The sequence below is a fragment of the Myiozetetes cayanensis genome, unplaced genomic scaffold (genome assembly GCF_022539395.1).
Source record: "Myiozetetes cayanensis isolate MyiCay16 unplaced genomic scaffold, myiCay2020 scf16, whole genome shotgun sequence".
Taxonomy (NCBI): Eukaryota; Metazoa; Chordata; class Aves; order Passeriformes; family Tyrannidae; genus Myiozetetes; species Myiozetetes cayanensis.
Window position 1 is genome coordinate 359,417 of NW_026087270.1, and position 27,949 is coordinate 387,365.

Here is a 27,949-nt window from a genome sequence, read left to right on the forward strand (position 1 = left end):
TGAATGCACAAATCAACTTCATAACCAGGGAGTCGTAGGAGACAGCTTGATATAACACAGGGCTATTCTAGAAAAATACGTGAAGGTATTGAAAAACCAAACCCAAACCACAGAGTAGCCATGGAAGAGCAGTGCTGATTTATCAGTGTTAATGTTTAGGGAGAGAAGTTGAAGATGTTGTGATTAAAGGGGAAATACCAGTTTGGAACTGAACTTTGTGGAGTGTTCAGTGGTGCTCCCCATTCTGTTCCAGTGGATTGATAACCTATTGCAAGACTTACAGAGGACATAGTTTGGTAAAAATATGGTCAGATTATGTTTTTTTAACCTAAAGAACAGATTGTTCATTATTTCCTTAGGATCTGTGGTGCTGCTGAAATGCAAAAGTGTCTGTCCATGGACAGTGATATCTGTTGAAGTCTTTATTCTGAATTCCTACATACTAATTCCTTCCCGTGGATTTGGGGTTTTTTTATGGTCCTTTAGGAACTTGCCTAAGGATCTCTCAGTCCTCGTGGAGAGGATGCAGTAATTGTAGTGGCACAGTTGAAATCTGCCCTGATAAACAGTGATTGTGTCTGCAAAGGGGGTATTGGTGGCACTGACTCTGGGGACTGAAATATCCACGTGCAAATGGGTTGTTTCCCCAAACACGGCACCTTTGTCACCCTGACAGTGTTGTCTTTAAAGGATAGAAAACTTTGGGTTTTAAAATGAAATTGCTGTTTGTTTGGTTGGTTTTTTACTACAGATGCTTAAATCTAAAAATCATTCTTTATTTTTATTTTTAACTACAGATTCTTAATGGGCCTTTTAGACAAACAGAGTGATCTTTTTTCTTGTGTTTTGACATATTATTTTGCAACATGTTTTTAAAGTTACTCAGCAGAATAATTTTAATGAAAATTTCAAAACTTCCTGCCAGTGGTACCTCATCTGCTGCCTCGTGTGGAAGAGCATAAACAGGTTGTATGTGCACAGTGAAAATTCTTTTTTAATTATTTACAGTTTAGAGCCCTGTTAACAGCCAAAGTCCAGGGTTTGACAAAGAGAGAGTGAAGGAAATGTTTCGGGCAATGGAGTGGATGGTATTAAATAATCAACCTAATCACAGAATAATCAATGGAGAAGATAATGGAAAATGAAGGAATAGATTGAAATCAAAGGGGAGGCAGAGTGAGTCTTGGGGAAGCCTTGAAGCCAATTAGGTGATTTTGCATTAGGGTTCAGTAAGGGGTAAAAAAAATGCAAATGATGGTCAAGGAAAGTGTCAGGTTTGCAGGTCTTTGTTGTTTTGGGTGGTGGGTTGGTCTCATTAGGAGGAGAAAAGAAAATATTTGACATGAGTGTTGTGGTTGATCTGCAACAACAATTCCAGTTGTTACAGTGGGATGTGTTTGCAGAGTTTGTAAGCACCCAGATGGGTCTGGGTTTGCTTCAGGAACTGTTTTTGGGAGAATGAGAGAACAAATCAGATGGGGAGATGGAAGAAAAAAAAAAGTTAGGTTTCAAAAAATACAATTTTTGACATTCTGAGAAAAATCACTATCTAAGTTCAAATTAGTTGTGAAGCTCACAGGTAACAAAATAGCAGTATTATTTAGCTTGTTAAATGAGAGAATATTATATAATGTCCCATGCCTGGGAAGTAGTTGAGAAATAGGAACTTCATCTCACAAGCCTGGAAACGTAACAACTGATGTTCTCAGGCCAGTGAGAGCTTTTGGGGGAAGATAAATTTGACAGGAAAGGCAAAAACGTATTATGCTACAGCAGCAATGCAGCATATAATTTCTTTTAAATTAAAGTCCTAAACACTGAACCCACAAGTCTGCTGTTTTAGGAGCTGGAACGATCTCTTGCACCTCAGGGGTCCTGCATCGTGTCCCACAGCATCCCCCAATGTCCCCACACCAGCCTAGCCCACGTGGTGGTGCAAGAGGCACCAGAGAGGCCACCTCATATCTGAGCACAGGGAAATATTTGGGAGAGTCAACTCCTGGCCCTTGTTTGTTTTCCCAGTCAGGCCCCACCGGCTGTTGCTCCCAGGAGTGTGCAGGGCCAGACATCTCCTGCTTCGGTCTGTGCTGACTGGGACGGCAAAGAGCAGGGAGAGCCGAGGAAAGAGCTGCAGAAAGGTCAAAAGCCAGGCTAAAATCACCTGAGGAATTTACATTTGACATGGTGTGCGTTGTGTGGACTTTCTAAAAAAAAACCAAGCCCAGCAAAGCACAGGTCTCACACAGTAACTCTGTGTTCTTGCTGCTTTCAGAGCTGGTTCCAAAACCTGGGAAGTGCAGGTGCTGTCTGTCAAACTGAAGGAAGTTCTGGTTCTGGTCTAGTAACGGAAATGTTTCTGGCAGCAGGAGGAGCAGGAGGTTGTAGCTGATTTGTTGTTGGTGTTTTTTATTTCTGATTATTTATTTTTTTTTTTAGAGTGTGGTGCTTTATGCAGTGAAGATACACAGCTGGGGGTTGTCCTGGTTTTCAGAACATGAATGAATCATACTTGTGTGTTATAATCTATAATAAAGTGGATGATGTTAAAATTATTGTGTTAATTCATCCGTTCAAACTGGCTGAATGCATGTGTATTTTATTATAAAATTAATTTTGGAATTTAATTTCCAATATATGCAGTCTGTTAGTCTGTTATTTTGAGTATTCTGTGTTAGTAGCACAAGCCTGTCAAGTTTTTGGATCTTAAATACGACTATCACAAGAATAAGATCTGTTCTATAAAAAGAAAATTTACATAAGTAAATGGAAAATTATGTTCAGAGTTGTTTGCAAAGTTAATTAGCATTTATGGATGATAGTGATTTTTATAGTACTGTGGGCTGAAGGGCTTTTTTATTGGAGAGCTCACTGGAATTTGGCGATGTAGATTCCCTTGCACACGCCCTGGGAGGGCTCGAAGGGGCCGCTCTGTGAGGCAGAGATGAGTTCAGCTGTCATGGCAATTTAATCCTTCCCCTCTCTGCTGAGAGCAGCCTTCTGTGAGATGGACTTGGAGCTCCCTTCTGATGAGAGGAGAGCAAAGGGGGGAAATCATCACGTTGAGATAATTTTCTGAATTTTCAGGAATTTGTTACTGCAGTTTTAATGATTTCAGTATAAATCATTTCTCCCACCTGAGCTCCTGCGTTCCAGCTCAGCGCGGCCGGAACATCGAGGAGCGTTTCACCCTCAGCTATGATGCTTTTAACTTCCACTTTTTATTAACAAAGCTAATGTGAAAGCAAAGTGTTTCATGTTGCCGATTTAATTTCTTTAATTAGAAGTGAAAGTTATAAGCTGGTACAGCCGTGGGTGAAGTTCTAATGTCATCAATGGGGAAAAAAATAGGTTTCAAATTGAAACTGTTGGCACAGCAGTGGCTCTCAATAGCACAGCACCTGCAGTTGTGACTCCTGACTTTATTTAATGAAAAAAGATGAAGTTGAAGCTTTAAAGACTCCAGTGTAAGTGTTGGGAAGGGGCAGTAGAGCTGCAAGTGCCTTAACTGGGATCAGGTGTAGCTAAATGCAGGAGACACCCTGGGAGACATTTCCTAACATGGGTGGCACAAGCTGAGAATTCAAAATTCTAACAAATCTAATAGAAACCTTTGGGTTTTTTTGTTAGTGGGACAAAAATTTAACAACAGTTCAACTTTGGTATCAATCTTGAGTAATTTTGATAATTACATACATCAAAGTACTGTTAGTCTGTCCATCTGCATACATAGAGAGTATCCTCCAATTTTAAAAGTAATTGGTGCTTGTATGACTTATTATTTTAAAAATACCACTGCTTTCTAATTTAAGGCAATTCTGTGAAATCCAAAATCCCCTTAATATGACACTGTTACATGTGTAATTGTCTGTTTGTGTGGCCTCCTTCCTTAGCACAAGCCAGGGGAAAAGCTGAGGTTTGGAACATTAGGGAGTTTGGTAACATGTAAACCAACCCCCTTATTCCTCTTGTGCTTTGAATACACACATTAAAATATGCTGCTTTTCATACTTTGAAAGTCCAGGATTTCCATAGACCTAATGTGATCTATGCAGGTTTCAGATAAATAGGATAGCAAGTTCTCCAACACAAAGCACTTTCATTCTTCACAATTAAAATATCAGGCTGTCTGGTCTAATAAAATTAACTTAGTGTTTGGGAGAAATGTTAACAAACCTGGTTTGGTGAATAAGTTCTCAGTAGGAGACAGCATTTAATGTATTTAAAAAGTATGTTATCTGGTTAGGATCAGTCCTAGGTTTCTCTAAAATTACTATGGGAAGCCAGATTGCTTCTAAGGGTGTTTATTCATCAACAGGAAAATACATTACCTAAATGCAGCTTGCTTTATTTACAGATCTAGGCATGATGAACAGGGAGGGCAAGGCAAAGGAGTTGTGATAAACTCCTTGAAATGATTTGATTTGATGGGTTCTGTGATGGGGGGTGTTTCCAAAGCTTTGGAGGAAGGAGACACTGGTGCATTAAAAGATTTTGGAAAAGCATGTTTCACAGAGCAGGTGAGATGCTGCATATTGAGATTTGGATGTTAGAGGGGAAAGGAGAAAGGAAGAGAAACCCCAAAATATGAATGACTTTGAAGAAAAAGTTAAACTGCCATTAAAAACAAAAACCCTAGGAATGATTAATCAGTAGCTTGACAGAAATAAGTGTAAAATACTAAAACAATTGCTTAGGAAAAATGGTGCCATGCAGACGAGCACTGCAGGAGCTGAGCAGCAGCAGCATTGGGCAGACTCTTCAGAGGAAGGGAGAGATGTTCACGTGTGGAATGGAGTGTAAAGGGAATCCAGTGACATTTTTAAAGCTTATCTAGGCACCTCTGTTAAGCTTGACATTTTCATTTGCTTTAATCTGTGTTGCATCAGCACTGAAGAAGCATTTCATAATTTACATTAGATGGTAAAGTGGAGAATTAATGAAATAGTTGATGTTTATACTTGCCCTGTAACACATGTTAGCCTCTATATACTGATTTATTTCTGAAGGTTACTGGCATGGTAGGCAGCAGGAACGTAACTTAGTTTTAAAAATCTGTTTCTTTAAGAACTATTAAAATTTATCTGAACACAAAAAAACCCAGGAAATAATTACAGTTTAATTCTTCAAGTTTTTTAGTAGCAATGATACATGCAATGTAAAGTTGGAATTCTGCTTGTTTGAAATGAGAGCTAGCCTGAGCTCTTTGGAAAGGCTAGAAACTCATTGCATTATTCTAAGTGTAAAAATAGTTCTACCTTCACCTTTGGTCTGGGTTTATATATGTAACTTCACCTGGTATTTTAGATTGTCATTATTGAAATAAAATCCTGTATATAGTATCATTCAGGAGCTACGTATCTGTTTTCACCTCTGCAGTAATTTTCATCATTTATTTTGTGTGACCAAGCTGAAGGTTTACACAGAGCAGATCATCTGCTTTTGGCGGGGGGGGGGGGAAGCCTCAACTCCTAAATGTGTTACTTTTTTACTCTGTAGCACTTCCAGAGTTTTCCTTCACTGAGAGAGTCTAGGAAATTGCAGTGTTACTTTGCGTCTCTTGCTTTAATTTTTCTTACAATGTCCCCAAACACAATGCAGATCTGGTGTGTTTTCCAGGGTTCTGTCACTTCCTCATAGAGAGTTGGTAACAATGTAGAAGGCTCAGCTGCACTCTCCCAGGACACTCTGCTTTCTCCTTAAGCTGATGTGCTTTTAACTTGTGCTTTGCATTTGGCAAATGTTTCAGCTTCATACAGTGGTGTAAAACACTTTGTGTTTCTGTACTGCCTTCACTCTGAGACTCAGAAGGCAATAGAAGTTCATTGTACAGTTATAAATTTATCATCAAAACCCATGAAAGGGCTAAATGTGCTTTTTCCACACATCCTACTGGAGAAACTGAGGCTCACAGTGATTGAACTGTCAGGGCAGAACCACAGAGCAAGGACTAGTTCAGCTCAGTTCATAAATACCTACCTGAGCCCATCTACTGGAAAAGCAACTCTCACCCAGTGGGGGTTGGTTCGTTTGGTTTTTAACCTAATCAAGTTTTTAGTAATTGCTGTGCTGAATAGAGCCCCAGCTCTCTGGCACATCCACACATGTCATGAAATACCTTTTTGTCCCTTGAACATCAGCTAGGTCAGATTATTTACATTTTTATTTGGCCACAGCATTAGAAGGAATCTCAGTCTGTGTTAAGGAGGAGTTTCTTGGTTGGCACAACTACAGCACGAGAGTCTGACTTGGTCATTGGCTCTCTCAGGTTTTAATTTGTCCTTGCTTTACTGCAGACACTCCCCTGTCAAACAACCTGTTGTGGCAACAGGCACAAAAGGTGCTGATTTTGGAAGGTGTTGGTTGGTGTAGGTGGTGTTGGAAGGTGGAGCTGGTGTGCACAGTGGGAGAGTGTTAAGCACATCGTCTAAAAACCTCATTATTGTTTAATTTGACCATTCTTTATCATCACTGTGTTTTATATGTGTGCTACATTAGCTGAGAAAAAACAATCCCAGCTAAAAAACACAAACCAAAACAACACAAACCAACAAAAACTAACAGGAAAAAGGATAGAGAATTCGGTGTCATTGTTGCCCTGTCTGCCAGATCATAGCCAGGGCACTCTCCAGGTATATCAAGAATACTATGTGACTTTTTTAAGGGTAGGCTCTTCGACTGATTTCCCTTTGGTTTTCTTAATGTTTTTTTAAATTCTGAGCAGAATATGGTATGAGAAATTCAAACACTGGGAAAAAATCTGAGCATATGTAAGCTTGCAGACTCATATTCTTCCAGGTTTCATGTCTGTCTTCAGCACAGCAATAATCAGAGGAAAACAGATAGGAGAGGGCATAGATATTCTTATTCCTTTAGGAGTTGTGTCAATGGTATCACCTTAAATCTCGAAGAAGTACTGAAATAAAACTCCTGCATCTCTCAGGTATCAGGAACAGTTTTCCGTGGATGTCACAAGTTCTGTTGCAGCTTCTTGCAACTTTTTCTGCAGCCTTTGCTGAACGCTGACCTATCAGGCAATTATAAAAGTATAATGCCTGTATTATCTGCCTCTTGAGTTTTGAATGCCATCATTTCGAATGCTCAGTGAGCACAAGTAAGGATTGAATAGTTTTAACATCTGCTTGTAAAACAGTCTGTATCTAAAGAAATGCACTGCTCTGGGTTGTTTTTGCAATTAAACAATTATTCTGAATGGGCTTTTAGAGTTGCTGTTCCTGGTTTTGAAGGAAAATACAGAGGCTACCATTGAGCAACATTTATCCAGTTTTGGAAGTGCCAACATTAATATCAGTAGTGCCTGAATGGGTTTAAGGTGTGTGTGTGTTCCTGGGCTGCACTCCCAGTGAGCTCAGAGGGGTAGTAGCACCTTTATTATGAACATTTACCTTTTGGGAGGGTGACTTTACAGCTGTTTTCTCCACGTTCTCTATTGAAAAGTTGAGTTGCAAACAGTAAGTTTTAAAATAAGTGACTGTAAGGACTTAAATAAAAAAGGTCGGATAGTGGAAATGGTGTCACTTCCACTCTTGGATGCTCGAATTTGTTTGTATGGGATAATTGAAATCTAAACCTGTATGGAAACTTTAGCATTGACAAAAACATGGGGTTTTGGGAGGGCTTTGGGTTGGTTTATTTTAAATTTAAATTTAAATCTGGGGTAGATCTTATTTACAACTGAACATTTACCAGCCTTTTGGATGAGGTTTATGGGTTCAAAATTGCTTTTCTATCAATTTAAGTGTCCCATGTTTGAGACTTTGTATCCTGTTCCTATTTCTTTGCTATTTTTTAACTTACTGCAACAGATGAGGGGTTCTTAAACCATCTGTTAACCTTTTTTCCCCATTTTTTTTTTAAACATGTAGAGTCGCTCAAGGCAAGAAGACCCAGAGCAAGCTAGACTGAAACAAAAAGCAAAGGAGGTAAGCAGAGCTAGAGATCATTACACTTGACATTTCAAGGCTTGAACATATTAATTTTTTATGCCTTGCTACTTGTATATCGTTAATAAAAATCTGACTAAAAACTTTTTAGGATGTATTTGTTGCTTTGCCTTTGATCTTAATGTTTGCAAACTAATACATTAATACATGTGAAGCCTAAGGAGATTTTATAAGAGAATATTTCCATACATTACATTTTCATTTCCATTTTAGGTAGCTGTAGCTTTTGTTGGGTTGTTGATGACAGCAGCTCTAGATTTTGGTGGAAAATATGTGCCTTTGTCTTTTTTGTAAAATGTCACTTTCTTAGAAATGTGCTACTTAACAATTTTGTTCTGGTAATGTTCTTTCAAATAAGGTAATTGCCAGTCAGTTCCTCTGCCGTGGAATATTTACTCATCTGTCTATATTACAATAATCTAAAAATTATCAAATAATTTCAGATCAAGTTGTGATGTGTTGCTCTTAGAATAACAGTTTGTGAACTACTGAGTACCTTAATTTGCTTTAAATTGGAGTGACTGTCCTTTGCTTAAGGCATCTCATGCTTTAGGATTGGGTTGTAACTTTAATCAGTTAGAAAGGCTAAAATATCTATCAGTTGAAAGTAACTTCAGCAAACTGATGCTGGTTTTTTTTAGCCAACTTCCTTGGATATATACATTAACAGGTAATAATTATATTAGAGGCTAATATATACAGAAAAATGCAAGTTTTGTATTGACCTGTTCTTCCTGTTGTGTTTCCCCCTTGGCAGTGTTCTACAGTCCCGTTAGCTATACAGATTTTATATATAAAGCACTAAAAAAAATCCAGATTCATGGCTGAGTTTTATTTCTTCATTTCATCGTGTGATTGTGTAGTAAGATTTGCTGAAGTGAATTCTTGTAAACATTAGACCAGGCCTTAGTGTTTCCAGAGCTGGATTTGTCAAGCAAGTATTGAAATGAAATAGAGTAATCAAGTTATTTGGCAGGAAAAGAGACGGGATTTTAATACTACCTGGGCTTTGTATGTAACTGGTGTATGCAAAGGAAGAATCAGATAATTAATGGCAGGCAAAACTTGCTGCTGAGCTGAGAACCAAAGCTGCTGGAAGTGCAAGTGGGCTGGAATTACATGCATTGCTGCCACAGAATTTGCTTTCACGGCAATTCTTTTTTGGCCACTGGAAACTTGAGGAAGTAAAAGCGAACAACAGGGTCCAAGCCCCACCTTTCCAGTGGTCAGAGCGCACTGGAGGTTCTCTTCAGAAAAAGATGTGCACTCTGGGCAGTGCGGGTGGTGTAGCTGCAGCACTCGTGCCCTGGACGGGAATCGGAGCCGCTCATCTCCCACTAGAGGGAGCGAGGCTGTGCTGGCAGAACAGCAGCGTGGGGAACACTCCGAGAGTGAGAGCAGGGCTGGCAGGAAACAGGCAGCGAAGAGTTTGGTGGTAACCTGACTGAAAATGCCTGGATCGCACCGGTGTGGGATTTTCAAGCAGTGCTGTTCCTGGGAACGATAACATTTGCAGTTCCAACTGCCTGGGCAGGGGCAGAGGAGGGGCAGGACTGAGCTCTGCTCTGGGGGGACCAGGGACAGCCCCCAGGGAATGGCTGGAGCTGTGTTAGGGCAGGCTCAGGGTGGATCTCAGGGAAAGGTTCTTCCCCCAGAGGGTGGTTGGCACTGAACAGGCTCCCCAGGGCAGTGGGCACAGCCCCAAGGCTGCCAGAGCTGCAGGAGGGTTTGGATGATGCTCTGGGGCACAGGGGGTGACTCTTGGGGATGGGGCTGTGCAGGGCCAGGGGTTGGACTGGATGATCCTTGTGGGTCCCATCCAGCCCAGCATATTCTTGGATTCTGGGATTTGAGTCAATGCAGGAGGAGTACTGGGTTTTCCCTTTGAGTGCTGCACCCTGTTCTTTTGTGCACCAGCCCTGCCTTCCTTCCCACCCTTCTAATAAAAGTGTATAATTTGCTGGCACTGTGCCTCTCTCTGAAGTTGAATTTCATTCTACATGTTTGAAACCATAAGAAATACAAGCATGTCTCTGTTTTTAGTAATCAGGTTTCTGAAGCTCTTTCTTCAACTGGTTTAGAGACTTTCCCTTGAAATATTAAAATTTATTTAGTAAAAATATTTTCTTTTGCAAAGGGGAGTGGGGTGTGGTACTGGCAAGATTTTGGTTTATTATTGTTCATATTGTTTTCTGCATTGGATACTGGATTTATGCTGGTGTCTCAAACGATATTGGCACTGCCAAAATAAAATATAACCCATTTTACAGTATAAAAGGTTGATTAGAAAAACTGTCTTTGGCATGGCTTTGTCATTTGAAATTACAAGCTTTGAATCAACGCCTACAAAAATGTGAAAATTTCGAAACTTCACTGCCAGCTGGGCTACTCTTAAATGTGCATATGACCCATAACTCTGAGAGAAATTGGGTTTCTTCCAGGTTTTGTAGAAGCTGATGAACATAGTACTGTCAGCTTTGATAATAAGCTGGATTTGAAGCTGTGTTTCCATGATTTCTGTGTCTCGAGGGTTGCCTGAAGACGTTTGTTGCTCAGATATTCTTCTGGTCAATGGTAAAGTGACTTTTAGGTCGTGTTTTAAAAAGCATCCAAGAAACCTGCAGCACTTCTCACCTGTGTTACTTGTTTAATGATATAATTGTCAGAGAGTTTGTTTTTTCATCCCAGCAAAACAGCTGATGATTTTGTTAGTATGTTCTGAAAGTGGATAATGTGTCAGACTTTCATCAGTTTAAACAGTGGCACTACTGACAAAAATCAGAGGGAGAAAGTGAAATACCCAAAGAAGTAATTTAAAGTCTTATAAGGAAGTCTTTTAAATCTTTTAGGAACAAACTTCTCAAAACATTGAAAGAACTCTAGAAAATATTGTCTTTGAATGCAAAACAAAGGCACCTAAACAAGGATAATAGGATGAAGAGGAAAGAAAGAAGACTAGCAAAGGGTATTTGTTCCAAAACATTCTCCTTTATGGATATTTTGGAGTCTTCATTCAGTAACGCTCTGATTTTCTTCCTAATTTAAAAAGAAAAAAAAAACCACCTTAGTTTTATTTCCTTCACAGAACATCTACCAGTAAGAAATTCCCTTCTTGCTTATTAGTGGGATCTTTTGAACACATTTTAAAATTAATCTGTAAGGTAAAGATTGTTGGGGTTTTTTTTCTGTATCTCCATCTTGCTCCATTTATCAACCAGTCTTCAAACCACTCTGCATATTATCTAAACCAAGTTGGCATAAATCAAGTTTAAACTGCATTTAAATACTTACCCAAACAAACAGAAGGCCCATTACATATGGTTTTATTGCAGGCACCAGATAACAGTGAGGTTTCATTCATCCCCTGGCATTTTTAGTTAAGCCAGTGCAAACCCACCCTGATTCCAGCTTGAGTGACTTACTTTGCTTTAGTATTAACCTGTTTCAAATGGACTTGAGTGAAAGCAAGAGAATGTGCCTGGGGGGGTGGTTATGGCTCAGAACCCTCCCTTTACTTTCAGACTTTTGAATTGGTGCAGCCTTTTGTCAGTGGACAGCATATGATTGTTTTAATGGTAAACCTATTTAATAAACTAGGGAAAAGGGTTTTCCACTGAGACCATTTCAGGGAGAGGTGCTGCTCTTCAGCTGGTGCTTGTGGCATCTCTTTGTAACAAATTCTGAGGTGTTTGACTTGTACAGCTTAATGTGAGAAATAGCATCATTTGTGAGCAGTGATTAAGGCTTTTAAAGTCAAGTTTTAGGAAATGCACTGATTTATGTAGTCTGGAAGTGAGGCAAGTCACAATTGTAAGTTAAAAGAAATTATGAGTTCTCTAATTTCCATTAAAAGGCTTCATTAAATAGAACATAAAACAGGCCATATGACTGATAGCAGGAATAGATCAAGATTAGGAAAAACTGAGTCAACACCTAGTTATTAATAATACAAATGGTTTAAAGGAAAGGCAGGGAGGGTAAGGTCCTAAACATCCTTTCTGTCAGGGATATTTTTCTACATATTAAGAGTCTGTTGGCTAAAAATGTTTTAATTTAAAGTCAAGCAGCTGAGCTTGATCCTGAAAGATTAACTTGGTTAAAATCTTCGTGTCATCACCGACCGAGAATATTGCATAATAATACAAACTTAAACCAGACACCATAAATGTCTGGGCATGTTTCCAGGACTAGATCAGCTGAGATAACACTCAGTTGGATCTGCTCTCTGAGGGCTCCTTAACCATGCAAGGGAAACCTCAGACCTGTTGATATACCTGCTATGGAAGCCTTAGGATTTTGGGGAAGGGAGGAGACAGCCCTTTGCATACCCTTGTCAGCAGGGGTAGCCCATCTTCCTGGGGCTGGACAAGGTCCTTTCCCAGGGATGTGAATTGGGGGGTGGCTGTTGGGAGTGTCACACTGGCCAGGAGCCTTGGGAGTGCTCAGTTCTTGCAGGAGCTGAGCAGGGACAGGTTTTTTCCATCCTCCCAGCATTGTGGTAACCACAGTGCTCGGTGCTGCCATCCCCAGTGGCTGCAGTGCCCTCTGGAACAACAGGCTGAGGTTTAGGCTTCAGATTATATCCTTTTCTGAGTTATATGCAGGAAAACGTGTGGACTGTTAGCAGATGGCTTCTATAAGAAGCTATAGGATCCTTCTCTTAAAAAGAATGAAGGATGTACATCGCATGATGTGGATCTTCCGTGCTCTGACCTTGCCTTGGAGATTTTAAATCCCTCAGAAAAGCATAACTTGTTGAGGCAGAATTACTGAAACTCCAGCATCGTATACTTGGTGGTAACAATATGAAAACAATTTTACTCTAAAGAATTTCTTGTCACCACACTAAATATTTATTTATCAACTTAGTAGAAGTGGCTTCTTTTAAAATATTTAAATGTTTGTTTACTGCAGTTTTCCTGTTTTCATAATTACTGAAAACGAAAAGCAAAAGAAAAGGATTTGGTTTTTTTTTTTTGCAAGTTCATTTGTTTTCACCTTTTTAGCAAAACCAAAGGCCTTAAAAATTGTGCTAGTAGTGCAGAGCCTCACGATGACAAATCTGAGTTCTCTATTTTATCGTGCCTGACATAAAAATATTGATTCAAAAGCAACAATCTTATCTTTAAAAGGTTTCTTATAGAACAGTCCACTGAGAAATGGAGCACCTGGGCAGAAATAAATTTAAATTGAATTTCCACTTAGCTCTCTAACCCATCTGAGGGTCAGTTGGTGGAAAGAAGGAAAAGCTGGGAATGTGATACCTGAAGTAATGATGATGCAATGTTTAGGCAACAGTGATTCCTCAGAAGGGAGTTATTTCATGAATAGTTTTCTGCATCAGGTTACAGTGCTGCAGCTGGGACACAGGAGGAATGCAAGCATTTTTGTCAATACATGTAGACAGTTTGGCAACAGGGTCACTTTGTTTACACCCTGCCTGGACCACAGGTCTGTTGTTTGTACCCAGAAAAACCCTTAGTCCGTTCTGGTCCTGTTCAAGCCCATGCACCACTGCCCTGGATTTGGCTGTAGAGCACAAGGTTTTTCTGAAATTATAAAGTTGTTGCAATGACCCTAAATATTAGTATTAAACTTAGTTAGTATAAACACCTCAGAGAGGAGTGGGCCTGTCTGTTATCAGTCAAAATACTCTCCTGAAAATGCTGCTGCATCCTCAAGCTTTCTGCTCATGTTAGCTGTGTTTTTTTCCTTTTCAGTAGATATTACTTTAGATGTACAGGTGTATTATAGTAACAGTCACAAATTCTGGGGACTGAAGTTGATTATAAAACTTACTGGAAAGACAGGAGAGGGGTGTGTAGGTCTTGAAGGTTTCCTGCATTTCCAAGGATAAGGTTCTGCCCTGCCATGGATTCTGCAAGTCCTGAAGAACTTTGGTCAATAGTAGTGTTAGTATTCAGCAGAACTTCTTGCATATCTCACTGTAAAATTGGAGCTGATGACAATTCCAACCTGTTTTCCTGAGCTTAGAGCAGAAGTTGTCTGGCTGAAGATGAAGTGTGGTGTTCCCCTTGCTGTACAGAGAGTCAGAAACTGGATAATTGACAGAAAAATGCCAGGGGGTCAATGGAATGGCCATAGCATCTTCTAGCTAAGTCAAATTGGTTTATTCCTGCTTAGGTAAAATGTGTATTAATTAGATCTAAGTCAAGGGCTGGGGTTTTTTTGGTCTTTTGTGTAACCCAAACCTGACCCAGGCTTACCTCATTAGTCTGCCAGAAATCTAAATGAAATCCAATCTTGTCCAACATAATAATTTCCTTCTACAAAATCAAGTTGGTGGCATTCCATGGTGATGCATTATTTCAGCATACACATACTGCCCAGCTCTTGCTTAGTTAACACGAATGCTTATTTTTCGTGACTGACTGGAACTGTTGGGTTTAGCACTGTGAAAGGGAAATGCTGTTTTACTGATAGATGAGCCAAATCCACGGCCTTCCTTAAGTAAAAAACTCCTTTTACAGTTGATACATCTTTATAATATAAAGTAAGGAGACTCCTTGAATGTTTTTTTATGCTTGCTGTCTAGAAAAGGAATTCTTAGAATGTTGTTTAGACGGCTGTGAATGCACTGTGAGAAGGATCGTTAGTATTTGCATCGAGGTGTTGTGAACCTCACAGAGGCCCCTGTCACATCTGTGAGTCTGTGTAGGGGAGGTGTTTGTAAGCAGGAAAAATGAGGTTGCACAGTTTGGAGAGGGGGCTTGTGTGAAACAAAACAGGCCAGGTCAGTCTGGGATTGTTCAGCCTGGAGGAGAGAAGGCTCTGGGCTGACCCAGTTGTGGCCTTGCAGTGCCTGAGGGGAGCCTGCAGGACAGATGGAGAGACTATTGACAAGGGCCTGGAGTGACAGGACAGGGGGAATGGATTCACACTGACAGAGGGTGGGTTTAGATTAGATATTAGGAACAAATTGTTCTCTGTGAGGGTGGGCAGGCCCTGGCACAGGTTGCCCAGAGAAGCTGTGGCTGCCCCATCCCTGGAAGTGTCCAAGGCCAGGTTGGACGGGGCTTGGAGCAACCTGGGCTGGTGGAAGGTGTCCCTGCCCATGGCAGGGGTGGAACGAGATAGTCTTTAAGTTCCCTTTCAACACAAACCATTCCAGGATTCTGTGAGTATGACAGGAACAAGAGACAGGAACAAGAAAGCAAAGCTGTCTGGTCAAGCGTTGTTCCTCGTTTAGCTGATGTCTCACTGAGTCAGTATGTGAAAGGTGTCAGCCTTCAAATTGCCTCAGCAGCAGTGTAATTTCCTTAGATTTTGTATGACAAATGTATTTGTCCTGCTGCAATCTGCTGTTTGAGACTTCAGCAGCTATGCATGCAAATCGAACACAGCGATTGCCTTACCTTGCTACCAAAAGGTTCCTATGTGGTGCTCTGAGAGTTTGGGGCATGAAGCAACAAAGAGTTGTATACACTTGTAAAAGTTGACTTTTCCTTTGTGATTCTTGTTTTCTCACATTTCCCAACAAAATCTTAAGTAACTGTGTAGTCTAATTTTCAAGTAAAATTAGTGAGGAAGACTCAAGACTCATTTTCAAATTAGAGTTTAATTCTGATGTGAAATACATTTGGGTTGTGTTTGAATAGTTCCAAAAGAGCAATACCTGTTACAAATTCTGCTCTACCTAATGGATTTCATTTTTTAAAAAAGGAAAAAAAGTGGCAGGGAAGGAGAAACAACATCCCTGTTGTTTCCATTGTCTTCCAGAGCACATGGACGCTCATGGAGTCCTGGCTAATACAAGGTTGTTGTAACAAGTAAGCTCTCACTATGAAGCATCAGGACTACTGAAATGTGAATGTCCAGAACTTGGGTTTAGAATGGTAAAAGCTTTTTGTGAAGAATTTGTGAATCTGAAGGTGATTTCACTTTTCTGAATTTCACCAAAATGCTCCATCAGGAGCTTGCTCATGTAAAATAAATTTTTTGGAGATGGTAACAATAAAGTAACAGTGGAACTTTCAGACCTTCAGATCTCCTGCAGTTTCCCTTCCATGTCTGTAGAAGTGGCAGCCTCCTTTTTCTAATCCCTTTTGGATGCCTGGATAACCAACTTGGTGGAGAGATAAGGGAAATGTTCTCTGCCATCTTTGTGGTGTGAGATTTGTGATAAGGGTGATTTAATTTTGCCTGTCCTGAGTACGGACAGTTGCACCCAGAGGTTGCAGGAAAGGCAGCAAAGAATGAATGCAATAGTACTTCCTTTTCCAAAACATTTTTTTAATTTATTTATCTAATCGTATAAATATGTACACTTATAGAGAGAGATATATATATTAGATCAATTTGTGCAAGGAAGATGTCAAGACTGAATTTCCAGTTCTCATTTTGTCTCAGTGGTATTCTGCCTAAATATGGGTCTTCCTCAGGTAGAAACAGCCTTGTTAAACACCATTTGTCACCCTGTCATTGTCAGGGGGAAAAAAGGAAAAAAAAAATATTTTCGTTTGGAGCAAGCTACGAATGTGGAAAAATCACATAACTGTTTTATGTGAACACTGCAACAGATTTATTTCCCTGCTAATCTGGCAAAATAACAGCACTTTAGACTTTAGAATATGATTGCCTATTTAATAAGTAGAGGGCAGCAAATGTCAGCTGTGTCCGCTTGTCAGAAACCGAGGAGGTTGCTTGGACAACAATCTTAATTATTATTTAGATGTTTTGGTCCCTTAGTCGAGCCCGCTCTGCTCCGGAGCAGCTTGCAAGGAGAGGTCAAGGTGTTCTTAGGCTTCAGCCCGCAGGGCAAGTTCTCCCCCATCCCCTCCGCGCGCGTCGCTTTCTTACTCCAAAATAAACCTGAATGAGGGCTTTAGTTCTGCCGCTGAGCCAACATGTTTGTAAGCCCTGTTTGGCAGCCCCGGGCGCCCGAGGCAGCGCACAGCTGCCAGCTTTCATCTGCCCCCAGCTCCTCCGGGCGCTCCGGCACATGCGGGACCGGGGGGAGGCACCCACAGAACGCCGCGTTCCCTGCCCGCCCTGCTGCGCCCGCAGCCATCGCTGCTCACAGCGCGGAGCTCACAGCGCAGAGCCCGTGTCCTTTGTGAGAGACCCACGCACACACAGCTCCCACAGCCCTGCCTCGTGTCCTTTGTGAGAGACCCACTCACAAACACCTCCCACAGCCCTGCCTCGTGTCCTTTGTGAGAGACCCACGCACAAACACCTCCCACAGCCCTGCCTCGTGTCCTTTGTCAGAGACCCACTCACAAATACCTCCCACAGCCCGGCCTCGTGTCCTTTGTGAGAGACCCACGCACAAACACCTCCCACAGCCCTGCCTCGTGTCCTTTGTGAGAGACCCACTCACAAACACCTCCCACAGCCCCTTCCTGGCTGGAATCTGGGAGGGTGTTTCCACGTCCTGTCATCTCACAGTGGCAGGACCTTGTTTGAAATGTGTACATTTTGTAAAACACGCTGCTTTTCGTAGAATCTGGGATCTGTTTCTAGCCTGTTAGTGGGAGATGAAAGAGTTCATGGGAGCACAGTTAAACCTGAAGTTGGAATGTAGCAGTAAAATTTTTAAAGGAGTCATTTAAAACTTCCTTGCCAGCCCATATTTGAGAGAGTTGAAGTATATGCACGGGATACTTTTGTGTATCTCCAAGTAATTTATTAAAGATACACAGGACTTTAATTTTCACAAATCTCATGAAGAATATTTTATTTAGCAGATTGTGAAATCAGAAGCAAAGAATCTGATTCTGTAAATCTGCTCTGTAAAAGTATGCTAAAATTTTCCTACAAGGCTTGTCAGCATCTCCTGCCTGTGCTGGGATGTGGCAATTAATGTTTATGTACTTAGGCTTGTGTGGATGTTTTGTGGAGTAACGTGAACATGGACTTTGTTGTCATTTTCAGGTGCTTTATTGTGGCAGAGTTTTTAAGGAGTATTTAATGCCATTAACAATAGGGTAAAAAGCGTCTGCTTTGATTTACTAAATACTCAACATTTCTGACTGTAACCAGGTCCTGTGCATACTCTTCTCTAAACTACAAGCCAGGTGGCAAGTCAGTAACATGCAGAGGTCATGAAAGGTGTGTTAGCATCTATTTCCTATTTTTAGTTTAGTCATGTCATTAGAAAATTCTGTGTCAGCCTGTGAAAGAGTAGTTACAGCCTCTCAGTTGAATAATGAGGTGCTCAACATACCTTGAAAAAGTAGTTGCCTTTCAGTAATGGTAATCTTTTAAATAAATAAAACGTATTATTGCCATTCACAGTGTAGGACTGGATGATTGTTTTTCCCTCGAGTATGTGTTTATTAAAGGTAGATGTAATTATCTCTAAAATGTAAACACTTGAAAGGTATTAGTGCATTTTTAATGTTGTTAGGCAGTTGAGTAATGATTTGTAGGAGTTTTGTTTTCATTCAGCGTTAGAAATTGTTGCTGAATTGGTGGCTGACTTCTGATTTTCCATGGAAATGGTCAGAGATATCTGATTTTCTGGAATGGGAAGGTGTGTTGTATATATTTGTGCTGATGAGTGTCTGTACACTGAGGTGTTACTGCTATCTCAGTATCTGGTAGGGTTGAAGCAAAGCAAATTGTGATGCAGTTACAGTTCATGGGTTTGTTGACTCTGCACAGCCATGAAGGACTGGGTCCCTTCCCTTCACAAGTTGTAGATCTGTTTATATTCAGAACAGACATTTATATTCTTGAAATACAAATAACACCATGTAGATCCTGAAGATTTCTCTTAGTGTTCACATGGTAAGGTGCTTGAAAATCCACTGATTTCCTTAAAAGTAGTAGTAATAAAAAAAAATCTGTCCTGGAAGAAGAGCTCCTATCTGGCAAACGTGTTGGATAATCCAAGTCAGCTTTAGGAAAAGTGTCAAATAGACAAAAAGGAAATTAGAGCATAAAAACTAAACTCAGGTGTTAATTGTGCTCAGGACAACAGGAGAGGAGGAGAATGTTCACTCTGCTAGAAACATACTAGAGGTGAAATTGGGGAGAAGAGAGCACATTTTTATGAGAAATGGGATAATTTTATCTATTTATTTGCAAAATCTGTGTTTGAATTCTGGAGGAATTTGATACATGTTTTCATGAGGAGCCCTTGGTCCTAACGCAGCCCAGCACTTTGTGTCTGTCATGGCCACGTGCCAGCTCTGCAGAAGTGGGATGGGCTCTCCATGTAGGGTACCTGGAGAATATTCAGGATATCTGCCATGCCTTACTAGGACAGGTAATGATTAAGAAGGTTATTAAATATCCATTATTGCTTCACTGTATATGCTGCTGATTAATTAAGTAAAATGCTTTCAGCTTCCTGTTTTGAGAAACAGTAAATTCAGTATTCAACAAAATTGTTCTCTCTTTTAATAATGGTCTGTCATCAGCATTTGCCAGCCTTTCCTTCTTAAGTAGTATGTTCAGGAAATCTGTTGTGTATTAGGGTGTGTCAGAAAACAAAAATATGGGATGGCTTTTTTCCTCCCTCCAAGAATATAAGTTGTTTGCATCTTCTTGCTATTTTGCCTTTTTAGTGATCTAAATGATCTAGATGTGATCTAGATGACCACAAGATAGAGTGTTACAGACCTCCAGGTTGCATGGAGAACATCTAAAGGATATGCAGCTACAGTAGCTAACCCTATAAACTTCTCTAATAAAGTTTCAGGTGGAAAACTCATACTTTATTTTGCAGTGCAGAAGTCGAACAATGCTCTGCATTTTACCAGACACTTCTCAGAGGAGAAAGGTAACTTGAGGTCATGAGAGACTGGCACAGTTTTCTGAGACCAGTTGTTTATCCCAGTTTTGTCAAGGTTTAATCTTGGTGATCTACATAGAGATAAAATATGCTTTATACAGAGCTAAACTTTTGTGTGTTTTGGGTGCAGTCATGGTGCTCAGGAGAAGGTGCTGGGTTTCAGCAATAAATCCATATTGATTTGATGTTTTGGCTACAGAGCTATTATCATGCATATTTAAATATCTTATGCATTGTTATGTTACCTGAAATGCATATATTTCTTAAATTTATTAGCGGATGCTTCTGTTAACATTGCAGTATATGGTGACTTCTGTGATCTGCTCAGCTATACAAAAGAAAAAAATTCATAAATGTACATTTCATAAATACCCCCGGGCTTTAAAAATAATTCCTCAGTTAAAAAATACTCAACTGTCCATGTAGCTGTGTGGAAATGACTTCTGTAAGTACTGAAATATGAAAAACAAACGCCCAGGATCCGATGGATAGGGAGATGTCTGCCTTAGGAATGTGAGGACGTGCTGGGCTGGGCAGCAAGTGTGAGAATGATCTGACTGTTCCATGGGGAGGATTTCTGTTTGTGCCTCCTGGTGCGTTTTTGCTCCTGTCCCTTTTTGAATGTGTGTCCCTCACCTTTACAGTGTTATAATTGAATTGTTCTGTCCCACCGTTGTAACTCTGGAATAACTCCATCAGTAGCAATATTCTAAACAAACAGAATGTGTCCCTCTGGATTAGATACAATCTCATAGCAAAACAACTCCTGTGGACAATTATGATTTATTGTTATCAGCTGCACTTAACATTTTTACTGCCATGCAAAATATTTTTTGTAATTGTACATGTAAAATAACCTGTGTTCGTGTAGATACCATTTATTTGGAAATCACCTCTACATTTTGTGAGTTTGCATTAATTTCTGGGTTTACATATTTACCGTTTATTTCCAGTCTTCTCACTTAGATTTTGCCATTTAAGATGCAGATAAGAACGTGAGGGTTTCCAGTGTTTCCTCTTTGCAGGAGTTTCAGGTTTAGTTACAGCTGTCTGACAATGAAGTGCTCCCCAGTTTGTGGTTCATGTTACCAGGCTGTTGGTGAGCGGGTTCAGGAACGGTAAACGCTTGTGACAGGTTGTTTGCTGAGCACTTCCTGCGTGCATATGGCAGATCAGAGTTGAGTTGTTAGCAGATTATCCAGCGTGCCTTCATGGTAAAGAGGCTCCTTCCAGCCCCCGTTTAAAGCTGCGCTGCACTGTCCTAGGATGGGTGTGGTGGGTGGGATCTGTGCACACACCCTGGGAAGGGGCAGATGGAACACAGCAAACAGCTTGTAGTGATTCCAGCCTTCTGCTTGGGATCCCTGAGAAGTGTCTTGTTGTGAATTTAAAACTGCTTTGGAGCAGTTCATCAGTTCTATGATAGAACATCGGTAAATATTCGTCACATTTGTGGCCAAAAAAGGACATCTAAAGCCCTGTAGAACCATTATTACTCAGGGGCCAATTTATTACTTTAAAACTGGACAGGTCAGAAAAGTATGGGGTTTGTAGACGTTGATATTTTGAACATCTAAATATTAAACAACATGTAGAACATAAGGAAATTCTACCCAATTCGAACAGGAAAGTCAAATTTATTTCTTTTGCAAGCTTGTGAGGAAGAGGAGCCTGTAATGAGGGAATAATCTGGAGTTCTCCTCACTTATTATAATGAGCCAAGGAATAGAGAGCAAAGAATATAGTGGAATTTTTCTGTGAAGAATTATATTCTGCTGATGGTGACACACATTTCAGACTGGTAATGCGTTGAAGGATCATAAAGATCTAAATCAAAGGTTCAATTTGCAATAAATTGAAGATTAATTAACCCTGTGTTGTTTTGGAGATGGGGAGAGTGTTTGTGGGAAAAGCAGAAGGAAGGGTGAAAGACTAAAAATATTTCACTTGAAAAGATGAATGTAAGGAGGTACATTTTAGATCATCTCATTTCCTTTTTAATGCAAATCTGATTCTTTGATTATTCACTTTTATTATTTAGTTATCCTTTTACTAAAGGTAGAAATTATGACATATTGGGAATGTAGGCATTTTTTATAGTGCAATAATAGTGCAACTATTGCACTCCATTCATCTACTCGTGAAAAAGGATTTCAAGAAAAAATAATTTTGAATAGAATTAATTAAGGGATTCTTAAAGTGCAAAGCTTAATGTAACTGCAGCTCTTTAAAGCAGAAAAACAAGAGAGAAAACAAATAATGCCCCTTAAGCAGATGCTTATTCATGTAGGATAACTAGTCTTTGATTTTGGAGAGGTGGTGTGACTTGCAGCTGAAAACCTTGATTTACTGTCGTTATTTATATCTGCAATAAATGAGGAATAAGCATAAAACATGAAAAGGAAAATTAAGTATTATGGTAGTTCTCTTACTTTTTTATTTGATTTACACGAAATAGGCATTTTTAATGGTGTGTTGCTGTGCCTTTTGTTGACCATCTCTGTACGCCAGGTCTGTCTGCTTGTTTCCATTGGCTTGTCATGTTCACTAATTAGGGAACTGCTGCATGATTCACCTTGTTAATTAGAGGGACTTGCACACAAAGGCCCTTCGGGCAGTGCGAAAGAAGAGCCTAGCACTAGTGCCCTGAGAAAGCTACAGCCTGTGAAGTAATTCTTCTCATCTACCTTCTATTTTTTATTTGAAATGAATAAATCATTGAGATTTTCCTTGTGGAGTGAGAATGCAAGAATTCACATCTTTGTAAGATGTAAATTATATGTGATCAATAGAAGGGGAAGACTACTGTATTGTACTTACAAGATTCCCTAATTTACTCCTTGTCAGTGTCGGAGAAATTGCTTGAAATATTTTGTCCCCACACTGTGGTGTGTTGTTCCCTTGATCTGCAGGAGGAATGAGCGTAGGGTTTTGCTATAGTTAAATCTAAAATAGAAAAGATGTAGATTATTTAAATTTCAAGCTTGTTTTGCATCCCCAGTGGAACTTCCATTTCACAAGTGAACCCCCAGCACTGCCCCCACAACTTTTAAGGGGAAGAAGGTGGTGGGTGTGTGGCTATTTTTGTTCCTAGAGTTTTGCTCTGCCTCAAATCTGGCTTCTGAAGAGAGCAGCATACTTGCTCTAGTGTGTGTTCTTTAGTTGGATATAGTTTCAGAATAAATTAAATTTGTTTTTGTCATGTCACTTAGACTTGATCAAACCACAATCCAGGCTGCAGAGAAGGATACTGAGTTAAAAGTGCACAAGCAGTCGCTACACTACACATTCCCCATCTGTTTGTGCCACTTCAGACATTAACTCCAATGCCATTCTCTCTAACTATTTGATTAAAATTACTTATTTCAGCCAAATGATTTTTAGTAGATTGCTGCATTTGCCTCATTTCCTCAAATGAGGCTGGCAGTTTCAAGATGCAAATTTCCCATAAGAATGCTAGAGGACTGGTATCAAAATCTGGGCATTTTCTTTTGGAATAATCTAGTTAAAGCCTCTTACTAGAATTTCTGATTAACTGCTATTTTAAACACACTTGAAATTTCTGCTGTTCTGAGGTCTTGTGCTAATGGCATATAGCCACAGAAATTTTAACCAAAACATGGAAATATGATTTTGAGAAAAAAAAATTGCGAAAATGCTTCAGGCTGATCTGAGATGTTATGATCTGAAATACTGTTGCTCTTCACTTCCATGAAGCTGAGATCTTCCTGAGTGCCTCAGTCTGCAGCTGACTCCATTGACAGACTAACCAAGAACTTCATCTTTTTGGTACAGTTCTGCTGCACTGGTTCTTAATTATTTCAGTTTACAAGTGTGTGCCAGAGATGGAACAGAAATAAGAGAAAGAAAAGGCCGTGCTCTACTGTTGACACTGATGATGCACGGGAAGATAAAATTCCTGCTCAGAGTCCCAGACACTAATGCAGAGCTGTAGTGGCTGTGGAGAGTTTTCACCCTCCAAATAGCTGTTGTGTTACTCAGACACAGTGAAAGATTTTTTTAAAGGGTATTTTCAAAAATGTTTATTCTAGGGGCGCTTCACCGTGTGACAAACAGAGCACTGAGTCACGTCCCAGTCCGAGGCTGAGCTCGGCAGCCTCTGGGATCGCTGCGTGCGCTCAGCTGCAGGTGTGGGAACTGAGGGGAGCCTTCCTTGGGAGGGTCAGCTGGCCCTCCTGTTGTCCAGTGCATGGTTGTAAAAAAGCAAAGCTCTCTTCCCTTAGCTGAGTTAGCTCCTGTTATCCCAGTGTTTGCAGATGTCCTGAACTGAAGCCACAGCTCTTTGTTACCTTGGTCTGTAACTCTGTCCTTCATACAGGCTTTCATATTCCCTAATCTTCATTAAAGCATCAGTTTGAGTCCTCACACAGTGCCTCACTTCGAGGGGAAGGGAGAACATCCTGGAAACCTGGGGAGGATGGGAAACCCCCACTTAGATTAACAAAGGGAAAAGATCTTAATCCATCCAGTGCCCAGTGGTGAGGATGTTCTGTTACAAGCTTTTGGCCTTGTGCTCTTAACAATCATATTTGCACTGGATGTGTTGTTTCCTTTGAAGAACAGCTTGAGAAGGTTTGGAATTGTCCATTGTTGCTTTGCTCAGAAATAACATTGATTGGTAATAATAAAATAACAGATCTTGGGGATTTTTTCCCAGCATTTTTTCTGATCTCATTACAAGTAAGTTACCGACATTTCAATAAGTTGCCAGCTCTAGTAGTGCTGATCCTGCCCAGTTGTCTGTGCCTCAGAAACCCTCTGCTTAAATGGTCTGTATTTGGCTTGGCAAATCTGCCAAACACTAATTTATGGGACCTAACAAATATCAAGGCTCAAAACAGGGGTGTCTTCAGTTTAGTGTAGGAGAGGCTGGAACTGGTGCTACTGCAGATAAGTTGTTTGTTTGAGGAATGGTATAACCAAAACCAAACAAAGTGTAGTGGAGCTCCAACAACAGATTTTGAGGAATGAAGAAATGTAATGATTAAAGTTACTGGAAGGATCGAAAAAAAAAAAAAATCCATTGTTGTAGAACTCTTTCAGAAGTTTTGGGGGATACCTTCCTAAAAGTATTTATTATACTTTGTGTCACTCTAGATTGGAATATGTAGCTGAAGAGATGGTTAGACAGTTGCAGAAATAAATGGCTTTAAGGTAAACCAAAATAGTGCATTGTATTTGGAAAATCAAAAAATACAACCTAGTGTGATAAAAAATTACAAGACTTTTTAAAATCAAATCTCAAAATTCTTCATACTTATCATTTTTACAAGCTGTGAGTAAGCTATTAAGGATACTTCCAAGAAAATTAAGCCTGTATCATATATATATGTATATAATCAGTTCAGACAGTATGTGGTCGAGAGTAGTGAGGAGATAAAATTGTAGTTTTACTGATAATTTTTTTAAAAATCTCATTCAACTAAGTAATGTACATGACTGGAGAAAATTACTATTAAGGCTTTTTCTTTCAGGGGAAAATAAGAATGAAAGGTAGGATGTACCTGGCATTTTCTGTATCAGATTTTGACACACTGAAAGTAAATAGGGCGTGTTTAAGTGGAAAATTTGAGTAAACTTCTAAAACATAATGAAATTAGATGTAATAAACACAGATGTCTACTGTAGGAAGGACACTTGGTCCAAAGTACCCCAGTTCATATTCCAGAACTGTTCTGAGATGCTCATTATTTTGAGGAACAGTCATCTTGGGGCTGAAACGTTCCCAGCTTAGTCTTTGCCCAGGGTGGATTTTCCCTAATACTCTGCAATCATTTTCGAGTGCTTTTAAAAGTGTGTGGGAAAGAAAAAAAGAGAAAAGCCAACACCACCAAAGCCAAAAGGCAAACACCTTTTGCAGTGAAATAAAATCTTGTTCTGGTTCAAACAGATGTATAGCCATTGCAAGTCATGATTGGAGCTTTTACTGAGGGGTTGGAGAACAGCTGTGAAGAAGCAGCTCCAGCTCTGTATGGAGGAAAAGGAGATAGATTTTGTCAGAGCTGTGAGTGTTTAAAAGTCTCACAGAACGTGCTCAGTGTAAGATTTGCTGTTACCCAGGTAAAACTCCTCTGGTGTTGCGTTGCTGCAGTGCCTTTTCTAAACTTGAGCTCCTCTGGGCCAGTTTCTTCCCAGCAGTAGCTGTGGCTGTGGAATTCTGCTGACCTTTCGAGTGCCACAGAGAGAGGGGGGAGCCCAGCATGGGCATCTGCAGGCATGAGGCACTTTGCAAGGCTCTCTGAAAGTTCACTGATGCACCAATCCTTCTTGATCATTGTCCTGGACTTGTTGAGGTTACTGCCAGCATTTTTAATGAGTTTCATTTTTTAATTGCACCTTCTGTTGTGGGCATCTCAGGACATGTGTAATGGTTCCGCATTTCAGGCACTCCTCAGCAAAAAAGATGTTTTTCCGGGGGGTGTAATCACTGTCTGAGACTGATAGATACATGTTGCAGAGCCATCAATTAAGACAAGCTTTTCCCAGCATATGACCCTGTTATCAGGAATTAAGCCATCCACTGCAAACAGAATTAGGAGGGATCTCCACTGATGCCTATTGGCTACAAACCAGTGCTTCAATCATTGTTTGTATGATTGCTTTCATCAAACGTTTCTGCCATTTCGCACCCTCCGTTGCCAGTTTTCTGTTTGGGGTTCAGGGCTGCCTGTCTTCGTTCTTGGCTGCAGTTATTTACAGCTTCTGTGGTGCTGGTGACCTCTTCTCTGGCCTTGTTTCTTAGGAGGTATTTCTGAATATGTTGACAATTTTAAGTAGACAAAAATCTAATTCTTTGTGGGCTGAGTTGGCTCCGTGACTACAGAAACTTTTACAATGCAGCTTCTATTCCCTTATCAAATCTTATATTGGCAGTATTTAAACATACATGACTCCTTCCTTCAGCTCTTTCTTCTTTATCTTTGTAATCATCTCTGTGTCTCTGTCACTGGGTTATTTTCCTTCCAGGCCAAAAAACATCCCTGAATTCTGCCTGTAGGTAGAGAAACACCTCCTTGACCTTTCTCTCTCATGTGATGCCACTCCCTCTTCTCTCTTTTATTTTTCAAGGTATTTATATGTAGACTTGAATTTTTACGAGTTCCAGTCATCCTCTCACTTTCTGATCATATTGAAGGAGATTTCTCTTAGTGCAGTCCTTGGCAGCTGCAGCTCATGCCCATATTTCATCTCCATCTCTGCTTTAGACAAAGCTAATTTCCATTTGCCTACGTTTTTCCTGACGAATAAGTTGCCTTCTTGGTTTTGGGAAATTATTAAATCTAAATTTTAAGATCTAATGTTGATACTTTCGACAGACATATGGCTGTCTTCCTTGTGGCATATGGCTTGTGGCACTTCTTTCTAAAATACCTAAATGTGTCATAACAAATAATGATGGAAAGGAAAAGAAAACAAACTCACATTTTAGAACCTCGGTTTTTAGCTTTACTTTTTGAAAGCAGTGAAGTAGGGTTCTTTCTGTGGTTTTAATGCTGTGCCACCACCACAAAGAAGAACATTTCATTGTCCAAATGATGCTTCCTTTTTATGCTGTACTTGTCATCAAATGAGATACCTCTCAGTAAGTAAATGGCATGCTAAAAATACATTTGGATTGGATGAGGAGCAAGGAACAGCATCTAATTTATAAACATTTTTTCTTGTATAATATATTGAAATATTTGTGTTTTAGGTAAATATTTTTACTTTCAAAAAAGTTTATTGTTGTTGGTTAACGTGGTTCTGAATTGAAGCATTGCTTCCTTCCCAGAGGGCAGAAATTTTAATATGTTATTGATAAGTATATCCGTATTAATTGTGATGAAGGCAAGTTAAAGAATGATTTTGCATCTACAGTCCAGTATGAAAATGAGAGTGTGAATGAATGCAGCTATCAAACGATTGCATCTTGTTGGTTGATGTAGTGAGTTAGATTAATTTCTGCTAAATCATGTTAATTAACAGGAAATCATTTTATCAGGATGTATAGGTAGCAACAGGTGTTTCATTTGTTTAAATATCCAGAAATTAGTAACTGGCTGAGTTAGAAGATAAACTATATTGTAATCAGAGTCTGCTTTGTTACTTTAAAATATGATTGATTGTGTAAAGTAAGAAGCTTAAGTAGCTTTAGTTTTACTAAAGGTACTTTCAGGAGTCATTTCGGAACACTGAAAGGGGCTGCACGTAATTCACATTTTTC

The 27,949-nt window shown here is 39.9% G+C and overlaps 1 protein-coding gene across 1 annotated transcript in view; it reads left to right on the forward strand.

Moving 5' to 3' along the window:
• LOC126637702 (transcription initiation factor TFIID subunit 4-like) overlaps nt 1-27,949 on the forward strand; it is a 141,671-nt gene that overhangs the window by 64,607 nt on the left and 49,115 nt on the right. Inside the window, 1 exon segment of the mRNA XM_050311096.1 lies at nt 7,884-7,940. Within this exon segment, the coding sequence (XP_050167053.1) occupies nt 7,884-7,940 (57 nt within the window).